Source organism: Sus scrofa, chromosome 14 (assembly GCF_054392235.1).
Source record: "Sus scrofa isolate SSC_HxYL_T2T_F1_AM1 chromosome 14, Sscrofa_HxYL_maternal_Yorkshire_Landrace_v2.0, whole genome shotgun sequence".
Lineage (NCBI taxonomy): Eukaryota > Metazoa > Chordata > Mammalia > Artiodactyla > Suidae > Sus > Sus scrofa.
The window spans coordinates 67,753,848-67,769,819 of NC_139396.1; the positions used below are offsets into that span (position 1 = coordinate 67,753,848).

Consider the following 15,972-nt stretch of genomic DNA (forward strand, 5'->3'; position numbering starts at 1 on the left):
AGGTATTCAAAGGCTGAGAATGGCTTTCCTGGGTTTGGGGTTGGCTATGCAAACAGGCCAAGGCCAGCAGGGGGTGCTAGTAGTGCAGAGTAGCCTTGACCTTGGCATCATGGCTCAGGAAGGAGCTGGCCATGGCACTATCTGGCAGCCTCAGGCAGGAGGGGGGCTGCCACCCAGCTCTAGGGTCCCAGAAACCCTCCCAGGCTCCAGGCCCACAGTGCCTTTAGGAGCTCAGAGAGGCAACATGTGTGCCTGGTATGCTTATTAAAGATCATCTGTCACCAAAGGGAGAGGGTGCCAGAGAAGCCCAGCGGACTGGATCAGCAGGGCCCACAGAGCCAGTGTGTCACTGAGGAACGCTCTCAGGGAGCGGGAACCATTCCTGCCCAGCCCTCCATCAGCCCATGTCACCCAATGCTGCCTTTGCCTGAATATGCCTCCCAGGCCCCCACACTGGTGCTACCCCGCAGTATTACAAAGACTTTCCAGCCCCTGGGCTGTTCTGTAGAGAGAACCCTTGAAGGCAGGAATGGCATCTGCCACTGCTCATCCCTGGTTACTGTTCATTCTAGTGCCTGGTGCATAACAGGCACTTAAAAACCTGCTGACCTCTGAAAGGTCAATTCTCTGCACAGAGCCCTTAGCCCCATCTCACTTTTGTCAGCCCTGGGACAAGAGGACAGCCTGAACCTCCTGAGCCTCAACCGTGCCAGGGACAGCCTGCAGCAGAAAGGTGGGAAAGGGGCTAGCAGCACCTCCTAGGCCTGTGGTGCAGGAGGGCACTTACAACAAAAACAAATGGCTTAACTGCCTTGCTAGGCAGGGCAGGCTGCCAGTGGTATGTGGGATTGAACAGATGCAGTTGGTTTCTCAGACTAAGTATCTAGAGTCCTTGTAATTTGGTGACACATGGGCAAAGGGCAGAGGAGCAGGTGGCTGCTTCCAGGATGGGAGGTGGCTCAGTGACTGGCTTCTAGACCTGGTTCAAGCACCCCTGGCCAGGTAGCCTAGCGAAAACCATCTATTCTCAGGTGGTGAAGGAGAGGAATCTCTGCTTCAGGGGGGATTCTTGTGAGTTTTTCCTCTTTTTTTTGGCTGCCCTGCAGCATATAGAGCTCTCGGGCCAGGGATCAGATCTGAGTCGCTGCTGCAACTTAAGCTGCAGCTGTGGCAATGCCAGATCCTTAACCCACTGTGCCAGGCCAGGGATTGAACCTATGTTCCAGAGCTCCCAATACACCACCAATTCCTCTGCACCACAGGGGGAACTCCTCTTGTGAGCCTAGAAGACAGCAGCTAATGGCTGCCTACTGGGAGCCAGAGTTCAATCACATCTCATTTGAATTCTGACTCAGCATATGGAGGTGCCTAGGCTAAGGTTGCATCAGAGCTATAGCTGCTGGCCTATGCCACACCCACAGCAACGCCAGATCCGAGCTGCATCTGCAACCTACACCACAGCTCACGGCAACGCCGAATCCTTTAACCCACTGAGCGAGGACAGGGATTGAACCTGCAACCTCATGGTTTCTAGTCAGATTCGTTTCCACTGAGCCACGATGGGAACTCCCAAAATTGAAACCAAACCAGAAACTTTGTGTGTCTTTAACATAAACCATCATAGACTGTCCTCACAGGTCCCCCTTAGGTATTCCAGTGCGGGAGGCAAACGGCTACACTTGGCACCCACACGTCACCTCACTGCCTGTCCACATGGTCAGTGCAGTGTTAGGAGGGCACTTCCCCAAGTCGGCTACTCGACCTCTCACCTGGGTGCTCTCATCATGGAAGCCTTCCAAGAAGCTTTCCAGCAGCTCGTCCGCGTTGTCTATCCGCTCGGCGTACTCGCCCACAATCCAGATCATGGCCGCCCGGGCCTCGGGCTCGTCAAGAGAGTCCAAGTTCTCGCACAGTGTGGCGATCACACTCTCGTACCTAGAGACCAGGGCGCGGCTGGCACATAAGCACTGAGAGAGCCTGGGCTGCCCAAGGGAGACCCAGGAAGGGGCAAGAGAGACAGACCCCAGAGGTCCCAAGAGTGTGGTAAAAGGATTTGAGTTTTCTCTGTTACATTTTAGTTCTCATCTGGCAGCTCAGGAGAAGTAAGAAAAGATAAAGGGTTTCTTTTGAGAACGCTGTTCTCAGCAGAGGGGAGAGGCTCCTCCTGGCTTTTCCTCCCACCACCCCTGTTCCCAGCACCCTCACAGGGAGAGGCAGCCACGTACTTGTTGGGGTACTTGCGGAAGATGTCCTTGATGACCACGATGGCTTCCTGGACCACATAGTTGACCTTGGTCTGGATGAGATCGAGCAGCGTGCTCACACAGCGCTCAGCAGATTGCTATGTGGGAAGAGGAGAGTGTGGGTAAGGCCTGCACCCATCTCCAACAGAGCCTCTGACCAGCATGCCTTGGTCAAGGGCTCAGTCACACTTTGCCCACCTTCCTTTTCACAGCAGGAAAACAGAACACTCTCCGCAGGTAACAGGTGGGAGACTGAGTACAAAATGATGGTTCTGGGATGGCAGGGACACAGGGAGAGAGAATTAGACTGAGGAGAAGGCCAGGAGAGTGTCTGGGAGCAGGGAAGGCCTTTGGAGCTCTTCCAGGCTAAGCCCTGAGGTAGTGTGACAATACTACAGTCTGACCACATCTCACTTCTATTTGTTCCACAAAAGGGTTTCCTGTGACCAAAAACACTTAGGAAGTCTCTGCTTGGATCAGCCCTCCCCACACCCCCTGCTCCAAAACACTATGCTAATGCATGCTCTAGAGGAGAGATTTCTCAGATTGCCAAAGGGAAAACGTTTCAAGGGGCTGAAGTGACCAGCTGTCCCAGATCCTCTAGCTCTCAGTGAACTCATTTAAGGAGAGTAAGATCTGGAGTTTCCGTCGTGGCGCAGTGGTTAACGAATCCGACTAGGAACCATGAGGTTGAGGGTTCGATCCCTGGCCTTGCTCAGTGGGTTAAGGGTCCGGTGTTGCTGTGAGCTGTGGTGTAGGTCGCAGACACGGCTCGGATCCCGAGTTGCTATGGCTCTGGTGTAGGCCGGCAGCTACAGCTCCAATTCGACCCTTAGCCTGGGAACCTCCATATGCCATGGGAGCAGCCCTAGATAAGGCAAACAAACAAACAAACAAATAAATAAATAAACAAAAATAAGGAGAGTAAGATCAGTGGTCAAGGAGAATTTCCACAGGCAGAGAATGAGAGAGATGAAACAGTAGGACACAGGGGCCTGAATGACCCTTGGGAATTTGGCAAAAAGGCACAAGGACAGCTGAATCATGACACTTGCTGAAATGCTCAAGAGTCAGAGTAGAGCCCTGTCTCAAAGCTTCACAAAGTGAAAGCTGAGTCTATCAGGGCCACCACCAGCTTGGAGCTGCCCCAGTGTTTTACTAATGTGCAGGAGAACCCAGGAGTATGATAGGTTAATTTTCTCTGTGGCCACTCAAAGGCCTAAGGGAGATTACAGGTGAGAAGCAGCCCAACTAATTCTGTACCACGGGTGCGATGGGGGTGACCCCCAGGCCTTCCTGGACCACAAACAGCTGGCAGATTCTGGTTGAATCAGACTGGTTGCCTGGTTTCAGTTTCCCTTCCCTTCCTCCTCCCCCAAGTTGAGGACCGTCTCAGAGCCTCACCTCCACCTTGATGGCGCAACGGCCAATGGCTCGCACAGCTTTCCGTACAAAGTCCACATCCACCTCTGTCGCATACTCTTTCAGCTCTGCCAACACCTATGGCCCAAACAAAGAAGACGATGGAGTTGAGGGGGAGGGGTCTGGACAGCAACCTCGGAATACCCCTGGGCTGTGGCTACGCACTGACCCCTGAAGGATAGGACTATGCCTCCTGTTCCAGGCAGAATTCCCAGGGGAGGGAGAAAGCTATCAGACGCCCCAAGAGGAAAACAGGAAGGACTCACTGGCAGGGCTGGAGAACCCTTGTTTTGGTTGATTGAGCTAATGTATCCACCTAACTACCACTTCTCAATGGATGGATGGTTAAGTAATAACATAGAGAACAAATGCTTTAATAACAAAAACATCAGTTCATATTTGTCAAGTGCTTGCTTACAGAGCCCTGTGCCCCCGGCCACACCCTCTGTTGACCTGGGCGATGTTGGCCTGCGAGGCCAGGCGGATCATGATGTCCAGCTTTTCTAGCTTCACGTAGATGGGGTCGTTGTATTTCACGAAGAACACCTTCATCTCGTGCTTTAGGATCTCAGGCCTGGTGGTGGGCAAGATTGCAAAAAACAAATCACAGAGGAGTTCCTGTTATGGCTCAATGGGTTAAGAATCGACTAGTATCTATCCGTAAGGATGCAGGCTTGATCCCTGGCCTTGCTCAGTGGGTTAAAGGGTCTGGCATTGCTATAAGCTGTGCTGTAGGTTGCAGACATGGCCTGGCTCTTGTGTAGCTGTGACCAGCAGCTCTGCTTCGATCCCCAGCCTGGGAACTTCCTTATGCTGCAAGTGCGGCCCTAAAATGATGAGAAAAAAAAAAAAAAAAAAAAAAGAACAAGTCATAGGCCCTGTGAGAAAACCCCTTCCACGTGTATCTGAGGGCAGCCTGATATCTGTGAAGTCAGTCACTCCCACAACTGAACCTGCTGACCAAGGTTCTGACTGGCCCCTGCATGCCCAATCACATCCCAGGAAGGGAACAGGGAAACTAACAAGAAACAGTTCACACTCAAGAGGCTGGAGACGCCAGGCAGTGGCCTCGGTTCCAATCCTACCTGGTGACTACAGGCTCATTTCCTCACTCATGAAATGGGAATTGTTCTGTGTCGGAAGCATTACCATTGCAGGCCTGAGTCTCTAGTCTTAGAAAGGCCCAGCATCTGCGAATTTGGCTTCTGAGAGTGCTCCCACCATTCCCTAAATGATAAAGGTGGTTAACTGTGTCTTTTTTTTTTTTTTTTTTTTTTTTTTTTTTAGGGCTTCAGGTTTGGCATATGGAAGTTCACAGGCTGGGGGTGAGGTGGAGGTGCAGCTGCTGGCTTATGCCACACCAGGATGCCACAGCCACTGTGATTCCAGATGTGAGCCACACCCATGATCTATACCACAGCTTGCAGCAGCGGTGGATCCTTAACCCACTGAGCAGGGCCAGGAATCGAACCCATGTCTTCATGGATACTAGTAAGGTTTGTTTCCACTGAGCCACAATGGGAACTTCGCTGTGCCTTGACTGTATAAACAACATAGTTTATGCTGAACACCTGCTTTCCTTCCAGAAAGCCTAGAATTTTGAAAGGTGTCAGGTAGAGGGTACTTATGACACTTGCTCCCCAATAAAAATCCAGGGTGCTGAGTCTCAACAGGCATCCCTGAGGGGGAACATCCTGTACACGTTGCTGCACTGCAGCTGGGGAAGGGTGCACTGTGTGTGACCCCCTGACGGGAGGGAAGGAGGGGGCATAGGCAGCCTGAATTCAGATTCCTCCAGACTCCTCCTGTCCTCCTTATCATCCAGTTGTGCAGCCCTTCTAGGCTGACAGTAAATACCATCAATGGGAACAATGATATGCTGTCTCCTATGAGTTCTACTGACTTTCTGAACCTGGGGGTGGTCTTGGGGACCCCAATACAGATACCTACGCAACAGGGCTGCTGTGAGAGGCAGAGGCAAAGCATCTAGCATGATCCACGACCCTTGCTAGTAGTGTTGTCATTGCTCCCTCACCTGGCACCAACCACCAAGTTTTTCTTAGCTGAGGAAACTCGAGGCTGGGGGGTTGGGGGCAATGCACTAGGTCACACATCCAGTGCATTAAGGGCGGGAGCAGGATGAGAGCCTCACCCCTATCTGACTCCTACTCCCATGCCCTTCTAGAACAGAAAGGAGGAACCAGAAGAAATGGGGACAGACGTTATAGAGGGGAAAAAACCCGGCAGAAAGAAAGGAGCGCCCCGGCCCAGGGTGGTCTTCAGTGCTGCCGAGCAAGTGGTGGGATGTCCTGGCAGAGCCAGCGGAGGAGAATCCCGAGCTGGGAAGTGGCAGATGTGATTTCTGCAATCAGGACTCGGTGGGGCCTGGGTCTGGTGCTGCCTCAACAACATGGCCAACTCCTTAGGAGGTTTGCCATGTTACAGGAAGTGCCCCTGCTGAGCGGTATCCACAGGTCACCGCACCTCGCTAAACCCATACTGCAAATGTGAACCCCTAGTCTCATCCCTCCATGTCAGTACTCACAGAGCTTTCCCAAATTGACCTCTCAAACCTTTACAAATGTCCCAATTCCACTCATGTTTTTGGGCCCCCCAGTGTATGCTAAGAACCAGACTGATATTATAAGTACAGGGAGCATGTGTTGTCTTCCGAGAGGCCCTGCTCTGCTTATATGTAAGTTGCTGAGTGAGCCATTTGACCAGAGGCTCGAAGGAGAATTAGAGTCTGACCCCACCCCACAGAGCTGCCAGGGCTCCTTCACTGGATTGGTCCTTGTATTTCAGCCCCACCCACTAGGATATTGGGTGCCTTCCCTGAGAAGCCGTGCTCACTGCTGCGGTCGTTCATACAGAGTGGACAGAAACAGGCTGCCCAGCACTCTGAGTGGCCCCACTCTGAGGTTCTCCGACTCAGGGAATTTGACTAGAGCTACAGACCCTCTCCCCTGGAAAAACATGTGCACGTGTGTGCACACATACAAAATCTTATACCCTGTTTTTCGGAAGGGCTGTGTGGACTATGGAGTCACCCACTGTCCATGGTTAAGAAGTGCCAGGCTAGGAGTTCCCGTTGTGGCACATCAGAAATGAATCCAACTAGTATCCAGAGGATGTGGGTTTGATCCCTGGCCTTGCTCCAGTGGGTTGGGGATTTGGTGCTGCCATGAGCTGTGGTGTAGGTTGCCAATGTGGCTTGGATCCCACATTGCTGTGGCTGTGGTGAGGCTGGTAGCTGTAGCTCTGATTCGACCCCTAGCCTGGGAACTTCCATATGCCATGGGGGTGGGCCCTAAAAAGCAAAAAAAAAAAAAAAAAAAAGAGTGCCAAGCTAGGCTTTTCACCTGGCCTACTACCTGGTTAGGCTAAGCCAAGGTTTCTCAGCCTCAGCACTACTGACATTTGGGGACGGAGAGTTCAGTGGGGGCAGAGCTGTCCTGCACTATTGGATATAGAGCAGCACCCCGGCTTCCATCCACTACATGCCAGTAGCACCCTCCACTGTGACAACCAGAATGTCTCCAGACATTGCCGAATGTCCCCTGTGGGACAAAGATGCCCGTGGCAGAGAACCCCTGGGTTAAGCTACTGAGACATCTTGCATGGCGAAGGTCAGTTTCCCTCTAGGCCTGTTCCCAGCAGGAGACCCCAGGGCACACACCATCTGTACATGGCAGTCCTGGTACCTTTTCTGCACGATGAGGTTGATGTTTCGCAGGGCCACATACTGCAGCTCAGGCTCCGCTGACAACAGTGTGACCAGGGGCGGGGCCAGCTTCTTGAGCAGCGTGCCATAGTAGTCTAGGTCCTTGGACAGCATCTCCATGAACTTCATCAGCACCTTCACAGCAGACAGCACCACAGCAGAGTTGGCGTGGGAAAGCCTGGGTGTGACCCGCTCGCAGATGCTGCGGTCCATTCCAAGGGGGACAAATGGGAGAGACAAACAAGGGGAAACACCTTGATTTTAGTTATTAAGGTAGCATGTCTTCTGTAGGAGGAAGATTTAGTTCCTGGTACTGTTTCCTGCTAACTGACCCCCAAAGCAGATTAAAACCAGTCTGAGCCTCAGTTTCTTCATCTGAAAAATGAAGGGTTGCTAGGGGCTTAAAGGAGACAATGCATGTGCAGTATTGAGTACAGAGCCTGGCACTCAGTAAATACTGGATAAATGTTACCTCCCTCCCTTCTCCAGCTACAAGCGAATCCAAGAGGGCAGGATATCATGTTGGTTAGGACCCAGGGTCAGGGGAGACCTAGCTGGGTGTCCTATGTAATTTCCTTTACCTCCGTAAGCCAGAGTTTCCTTACCTCTAAGATGCGGACAATGATGGGGCTACCCTCACAGAGTTGCTTTAAAGGTTATCTAATGCACAGGAAGCACCCAGTGACAATTCAAGGGATGGTGGCCTGAGGCTGTCTACCTCCTTACTCAGCCCGAGGTGACCAAGGTCTCTGGCTTCTGTTCTGTGCCCACAGTGAGCGACGGCCTGAAGCACCACCACTGTCAGCCTGGCTCTGTGTCTGAGGATGGTCTGTGGGGCAAGGCCCTGGAAAGAGGCCCACCAGAGGCCTGGAGCCCAGCTCATGGCTGCAGCCCCTTAGGGCCAAGCCCGGCGGGGCTGTAAACAAGGGGCAGCCTCTCACCTCTGGGCCTCTCGGTCATCCTTGGGAGTGTAGTTGGCCAGGCAGTCCAGAATGAAGATCTGGCCCCACTCAGTGCACTCATTCAGGGCTGTCAGCAGCTTGTTAATGGACTGCGGGTTCAGGTCAAGCAGGTTGCTGCTGGGGTGAGACTCAGCAATCTCGGAGAGGGCCGCCACTGCATTTGCTACCACCTGGTTGAGAGGGTGGAGGGGTTAGAGGCTGGGGTGCGGTCTGCAGGCCAGGGCAGTAGTGGGGCTAATGATGTGGACCAGACAGAGCTCAAATATCCTGGAAGACCCTATAGGCAGGGTCTGGATCTCCGAGACTCACTTCAAGCTCATGCTACGATTGATTCCTCTGTAAGCTGAAACTAAAAGTGCACCTGCCATTAAAGAAAAACACAAGATAAGAAAGCTCTAGTCCCAAACCTGGCCAGAGAAAGCACTCCTGCTACCTAACAGCAGTACCAGTCTACCAGCTCCAACAGCTCTCTGTAGGGGTTGACACCTGTGCTTCTCAGAGCTAGAAGGTTCCTGCAGAGCCACTCAAGGCTGCTAGGAACAGATCTGGGCTGGAGCACAGAAGGGTTGCCTTGTGAAGCTCTGGGTGTGCAACCCATTTCCACCAGAGCAGCTGGTTTTACATGTGTACTGTGTGGTGTTCAACCTTCCTTGAACCAAGCAGAGCTCCAGTGGCCATCTCTGTACTGGCCACTTGGCTCCTGTGTGTGACTGGTTTTAGTGTTACACAGAATGGGACAGCTGGGCCAGGCAGGTTGTACATTGCCTTTTTTTTAATCTTTTTATAGCTGCACCTGCAGCATATGAAAGTTCCCAGGCTAAGGGTCGAATCAGAGCTGTATCTGGGGCCTATGCCACAGCAACTTCGGATCTGAGACCCATCTGTGACCTATGCTGTAGCTCATGGCAATGCCAGGTCCTTAAGCCACTGAATGAGGCCAGGATCAAACCCATATCCTCATGGATACTAATCAGATTAGTTTCCTCTACTCCACAAAGGGAACTCCACATTTCATTTTATTTAAAAAAATTTTTTAATCTTTTTGTCTTTTTAGGGCCACAGCCGCTGCATATGGAGGTTCCCAGGCTAGGGGTCGAATCAAAGCTGTAGCTGCTGGCATACGCCACAACCATAGAAACGCCAGATCCAAGCTGAGTCTGCGACCAATACCACAGCTCACAGAAATGCTAGATCCTTAACCCACCGAGTGAGGTCAGGGATCGAACCCGCATCCTCATGGATCCTGGTCGGCTTTGTTAACCACTAAGGCACTGACGGGAACTCCCACATTTCATTTTAAATATGGCCCTACTGAATTGCCCACCAAACCGAGGAGACCAGGTCCCCTCCCAACGCATCCTGGTGCCTTTTCTCCGGTTACACTACTTCAAGGGTAACCATCTCTAACTCTGCAAAGAGTGGGGAAAGGGAGAAGCACCTCCCATTCACAGCTCATTGATGGTCTTGGTGAGAGGACGGTGATAACAACAGTGACTAGGAGTTTCCGTCATGGCTCAGGGAACCATGTGGTTGTGGTTAATGAATCTGACTAGGAACCATGAGGGTGTGGATTTGATCCCTGGCCTCACTCAGTGGGTTAAGGATCCAGCATTGCAGTGAGCTGTGGTGTACGTTGCAGACGTGGCTCGGATCCTGCGTTGCTGTGGCTCTGGCGTGGGCCAGCGGCTACAGTTCCGATTAGACCCTAGCCTGGGAAACTATATGCCACGGGAGTGGCCCAAGAAATGACAAAAAGACCAAAAAAACAAACAAACAAAACAAAACAAAACAAACCCCAAAAAAACCAACAACAGTGACTAGAAGGGGAAGGAGGGCACTAGTCGTAGATGCATATCCACTGTGTGCCAGGCTATGCTAGGCACGATACCTTCATAGATAAAGCCTCATACACTCCTGGTAACCATGCAGAAATAGATTCATCTTACTGATGAAGAAAAGAGGGCTCTGGAAGGTTAGGCAGCTTGCTCAAGGTCGCAAAGCTTGTTAGAGAGAGCCGTGCAGACAAGAGCATCTAGGTCTAGCTCACTCCAAAGATGGTGCCCAAACCACTGCAGGCAGGAGAACAGCTGGCCCACCCCGCAGGGCTCTTTCCAGGAACTGAAGCTGCCTGGTGGAGGGTCAAGCCAAGGCCTTCCAAGGAACCCTGGAGGAGGTAGAGGTGACACTGTGGGTGGCAGTGACTTACCATGGGGTTAGAATCAGAGATGAGGTCTTTAAGAGTGTCTAGGAAGCCCTGGTCCTCTACCAGCTGGGCGTTGATGTCGTGAAGCTTGGCCACGCACACAGCTGCTGTCTTACGCACATAGGGGTCCTCATCCTTTAGGCACTTCCGGAGTGGCTCACACAGATACTCTGTGATCTTGTCGACACGGATGCACCCCATGGTCCGCACAGCCAGAGCCCGGATCAGAGGGTTGGGGTCCTCACAGTCCTAAGGGGAATCAGCCATTGGCCGAGGTGAGCAACATCATACAGCTACCATGGGATCTCCCACCAATTGTGGCCAACAACATCAAAAGCAAGGGCCATATATGGGCATCTAACACCTGCCAGATGCTAGGCTTTGCACTATCCTCCTTGATCCTCATAGCAGACACAGAATACAGTTCCTATTTTACAGGTGAGGGAGCTGAGGCTCTCAGCAAGGTCGGGAGCTCACCCAGTCACACAGCAGAGCCATGACCCATCCTGCATCTAATATTTCAATTAGGCCCTAGGACTCACCTATCTGGGCATCAACGGGAATTAGGGAGCTAAGGTTATAAAGTGCAGAGCTGACACTGCAAGTCCCTGCTTCTCCCCAATCTGGAGGACAGAAAATGCAGAAAGGAGCAAAGTCTAGAAGGGGAGCACAGCTCTCAGATGTGTGCTGCATCCTGTGCTGGCAAATGACGCAGGGCAGTGGCTCACCCCAGGGAACAGGGGGAACAACAGGCCTGGGGTGACCTCACATGGAGTGAAGTAGCAGGGTCTGTGGCATCTGCTATTCTGAAGAGAGCTGGGGCCCTCTGCTGGAGGAAGAGTCCCCAGGATGGGAGCCAGAGGGCCCAGGCCCAGAGCCATAGTGCCCCACCCTAAGAGACCGGGGGGAGCAGTAAGCAGCTACACCCCTCCTCCCACAAGCTCCTGCTCACCTTCACAAAGGTGTTGACGGCCATAATGGCCATGTCTGGCTGACTCTTGGCATAGTTCATCAAGTACAGGTACACTAGCTTCTTCAGCTCCAGGTTGTCCGTCTGCATACAGTTCACCACATCGGGGAAGAGGGCACTGGAAGGTCAAAGCGGTGTCAGTGCAAGGAAGGCCAAAGAAGAGAAAAGGAAGATTTTTCAGGCAGTTAATGGAGGGTGCGGAGGGGGGTGAGTGGGAAGGAGGGAAGGAAAAGATAACAGGTCTTCCTAGTAAAAGGCAGGGCAACAGCTTTTACCATGAATATCTACTGGTAGAAAATGAATTCCAAAGGGTGATTTTTTTCCCCCTTTTTTGGCTGCACCAGTTTTCCAGCAGACACCCGATCCCTTTGCTGATCTGTCCTCAGCAGGCTTCTCTGTAGAGCTGCTTCTCCTGTGGTGCTGTCAGGAGGTCCCTTGCTGAGTGTGGCAATGGGATTGGGCACTACAAGTATGAGCAGAGGGATCCTGCTGAGGGACCCAGATGGGGAGCTGCTCCAGGCCAGTGTCCAGGCCTACAAGGCATGGAGCTTGGCACCACAAGGACACCAAGGACAGGGAAGGAAGAAAGCACCCAGGTCTGGATTTCAGATGGGTTGAGCGTGAGTAATGGTTCTGCCATTAACCAAGTGACCATTTGGACAGTCACTGTTTCTGGCTTCTTTGGCCAAAGATCATCCTTACCTACAGTATGGAAATTGTATGGAACTTCCAGGAAAATATATCTAAAAGTGTTCTGCTGACTCTCAAACACTATGTGTTGAGCTGCTGTAAAATCTAGCCCTTGTCCTTGAGGACTTGACAATGTGGTGGGCAGGGAGGCTCAAGCGCACATAAGAAGAGGGCACTCTAGAATTAGGGCCAAGCAATAGGAACACAGCAAATGCTATGTGTTCAGGGCAGTGGGCCAGAGTGATGAAGGAGACAGCTGGGTAAACGCAAAAGGGGAAGGGACGTTCCAGGCTGGGGAGATGCATGAGTAAAGGAGGGGCTGTCATTCTGTATGCGATCTGCTGTGGTAACAGATGCAAACCAGAGGCTGCAAACTGACGACAAATTCAACAAGAAACCTGCAGGTGTGTCTTACTTGCACAGGGTTTGTTTGTTCGGTATCGTGTGACAATCTAAAACAGAGATTTTTAAAATGAAAAATCAAGTTCCCTTTGTGGCTCAGTGGGTTAAGAACCCGACTAGTATCTATGAGGATTCAGGTTCGATCCCTGGCCTCGCTCAGTGGGTTAAGGATCCAGCACTGCCGCAAGCTATAGCATAGGTTACAACTGCGGCTTGGATCTGGCATTGCTGTGGCTGTGGTATAGACCTCAGCTGCAGGTCTGATTCTACCCCTTGCCCGGGAACTTCCATATGCCGTGGGTGCGGCCCTAAAAAGACAACAAAAAACAAAAGAAAGCAAAGAAAAATCCAGGAATTCCCCACTCTTTCTAAAAACCAAAAGACTGGCCCCACTGGGGTCATTTCCACAGCGGGCAGCACCCTCTAGAGTTTGATAGGGTTCACACCACATGCACTGCATTGTCTGGTGCCTTTTCGACCTTGTCCACTTCACTTGCTCCATTACTGCCCAATCCCATCTGCATCTGAGCACATGATCTCTTTGCACACCAAACCTTCTGTTTGGAAAGGAGGTTTGAGAAAGGAGCTAAAGGAAGGGAGATGTGGGTCCTTAGGGACATATTAAAGGAGGGACCTGAGGCTGGGCCCATGCTAGAAAGCCCCCATCACCCACCTCCAGCTGCCACCCAGCCTACTCCACACACCTGACGTCTTTGCCCACGGTCATTGATGCAATCACTTTCTTCACCGCCTCCTTCTTCTTTTCCTTCTTGTCACTGTTCAGCTCTGCCTTCAGCTCAAAGATCTCCCCTAAAAAAGGAGGCAATGTGAGCGATCCATCTCCACCCTGCCAGGGGGTGACTCCCAGTTCCCAACTTCCAAAAGAACGAGAAGAAGGCAGGGAAGACACTCTGTGGTGTGGACAGCTTCAGGCCCCCGGCCTTGGGGACAGGGAGCAGAGGGAAACTGGAGGTCACGGTGGATTAAAGGGAGAGGAACCATGGAAACTACAGAGGGTCTAGGGAGACAAAAAGTGTGTAGACAGGTCCTGCTCAGCCACACAGATAAAAACATACAGAGGGAAGCAAAGCTCTCCTCAGTACCCCTCACCCAAAGCCCTCAATGCAGCCTGGGATAGAACCTGGGGACTTAAAGTTTGAGGGGAAAGGGCAGGATTTCCTCAGTTGACATACATAGGCTTTTCCTGTTTTCCTAGACCCTCCAGTTAAAAGAGCTCACTCAGGGTTTCACTTCCTGAGCCACAAGTGGTTGCTCAGCTCTGAAAATGGAAATTTAGCTGTCCCACGAGGCCTCTAGTACTTAGTAATCTGTTCTTAAGAACTTGATGATATGGAAAAAGCAAATGAGGAAGCAGGGCTGCCATGGAGAGGTGGTCAGGACCCTGATCACCCCAGTAAGAGGTTAAGAGGGCAGTGGAGTGAGACAGGCCTCCAGCCCTCCAAAGAGATGCAGCCAACCTTTCCCGAGACTTTCTCAAAGCCAGATGCCTCACTGACTCACAAACTTCTTCCCACACCTCATTTCATCCTCAAAACACTCCCTGCCATTCTGCAGATCAGCATATGGAGGCTATAAAGCTCCAAAGCCCAAACGCTCTGGCCGACCCACTACATTCCCTCTGCTTCTATGAACCCATTTCCTTATCTGTACCCTGTCTTGGCTGGGGCCTTGAATCTTCTCATGTGACATTCAGATGCAAAGTGCTCAGCTCAGTGCCTGGCGCTCAGTGGCCTGCATTAAAGGTGGCTGCTATTATGAATTTGCCACATGACGTTCTGTCTTGGATGCCTCTTTTGTAGGAGAGTCCCAGGCTTTCCTCGCAAGTACTTGAAGCCAGGGTGAAGCAGAAACTATTATGTGAGGGGAAGTGCTACAGGAAGTTCTAGAGGATTTACAGTGAGAAAAAAGAAAACAGGTTTGTTGTTGTTGTTATTGTTTTATGACTGAACAATGTGGTGTTCAGCAAAGAACTTGAAATGAGAGACAGTAAACAGGTTAATTAAGAACAATCATGCGGCAGAGCCCAGGGCAAGGCCACAGTGAGGATATTGTGCAACAGAGCCAGGAAGAATCTGCAAACCTTGCAGTTCAAACCCCTGGCTCTGGAGAGATGAAGGGACAACACACCCTTCTTCCTCCAAGAGACTGAGGGGGCTGTGTGTCCCTGCTGTGGGATCCAGACCATGTGACTGACCATGAGCCCTGCTGCCAGGCTGCCCTTGCTTTGCTTGAGGTGTTTGTCCAGATTCAGTACAACTGGTGGTCAACTGATGTATCTAGGCTCAAATCGCCTTGGCTTCAAGAAGGCAAGTGGGTGAACATGGGATCTGCTTGCTTCTGAAGTGTCCTCTTCCTATAATGAGCCCCAAATCTAAACAGTCACCAAGCCTATCTCCTCAACCACATATGAGGCATGATTCTATCTCCAGCCCCCTGACCCCCGTCTTCCTCCCCAGCTCAGGTACCATCATCTCTCATATGAGTTGTGAGGTTCCTATACTCACTTAAATCCTTGATTAGAGTCTGCCTCTGACCCTCCCTTGCCTAAAACCATCACCGATGTCAGATTTGGTCCCAGACATTTCCTTATTCTCCTCAAAAGAAAATGCCCCCCAAACCCTACTAGTGACACCCCAATATACTCAGCACTTAAGTTCACCCCACCAGGCTGGCTCACCAGGCCCTGCACACCTCTCAAACTCCTTTCCATCACTCTCCTCAGTAGCTTGTGCCCAGTGGCTTTCCTTTCTCTGGATGGACCAGGGCTGAGCACTTGCTTCTCTCCCAGCCTTTACCCAGATAGCCCCACTCGGGCTCTCTCACAGTCCCCTGCACCTCCCTTATTGTAGCACCCCCCTTACTGTAGCACCTACTGCCCTTTAGAGTATTACCACTTAAGAAACTGTCTCCTCTGCTCAATGGCAAGCAAAAGCAGGTCAAAGACTCTGTCTCCTCCACTGATGTGGAAGATACTCAGGAAAACGGGCTGGACCAATAAATGAAATGCCTAACAAGGGAACTGCAGGACCTGGCTCAGCTGACCCAACAAACTCTCCTCATGGTCAGCAGGTAAGTGTCAGTCTCATTTGGAAGAAAGGCAGGAGGGAGAAAGAAGGAAGAAAAGGCCAGGCAGATGAGTTCCCGTTGTGGCACAGTGAAAACAAACCTGACTAGGAACCATGAGGTTGTGGGTTTGATCCCTGGCCTCGCTCAGTGGGTTAAGGATCTGGCACTGCTGTGAGCTATGGTGTAGGTTAGACACGGCTTGGATCTGGTGTTGCTGTGGCTATGGTGTAGGCCGGCAGCTGTAGCTCTGATTTGACCTCTAGCCTGGG

At 51.7% G+C, this 15,972-nt stretch overlaps 1 protein-coding gene across 21 annotated transcripts in view; it reads right to left on the reverse strand.

Moving 5' to 3' along the window:
* AP1B1 (adaptor related protein complex 1 subunit beta 1) overlaps positions 1-15,972 on the reverse strand; it is a 50,691-nt gene that overhangs the window by 14,125 nt on the left and 20,594 nt on the right. For all 21 annotated transcript variants that reach the window (XR_014825839.1, XR_014825836.1, XR_014825841.1 and 18 more), the window contains 9 exons: positions 13,321-13,426; positions 11,507-11,642; positions 10,558-10,803; positions 8,331-8,521; positions 7,370-7,591; positions 4,119-4,239; positions 3,648-3,743; positions 2,226-2,341; positions 1,770-1,935 (listed from right to left, as the gene is read on the reverse strand). Coding sequence is in view for 14 of the 21 variants with exons in the window: in XM_021074370.2 (XP_020930029.1) it covers positions 1,770-1,935; positions 2,226-2,341; positions 3,648-3,743; positions 4,119-4,239; positions 7,370-7,591; positions 8,331-8,521; positions 10,558-10,803; positions 11,507-11,642; positions 13,321-13,426 (1,400 nt within the window). In the remaining 7 variants the exon portion in view is untranslated. The remainder of the gene's footprint in view (positions 1-1,769; positions 1,936-2,225; positions 2,342-3,647; positions 3,744-4,118; positions 4,240-7,369; positions 7,592-8,330; positions 8,522-10,557; positions 10,804-11,506; positions 11,643-13,320; positions 13,427-15,972) is intronic.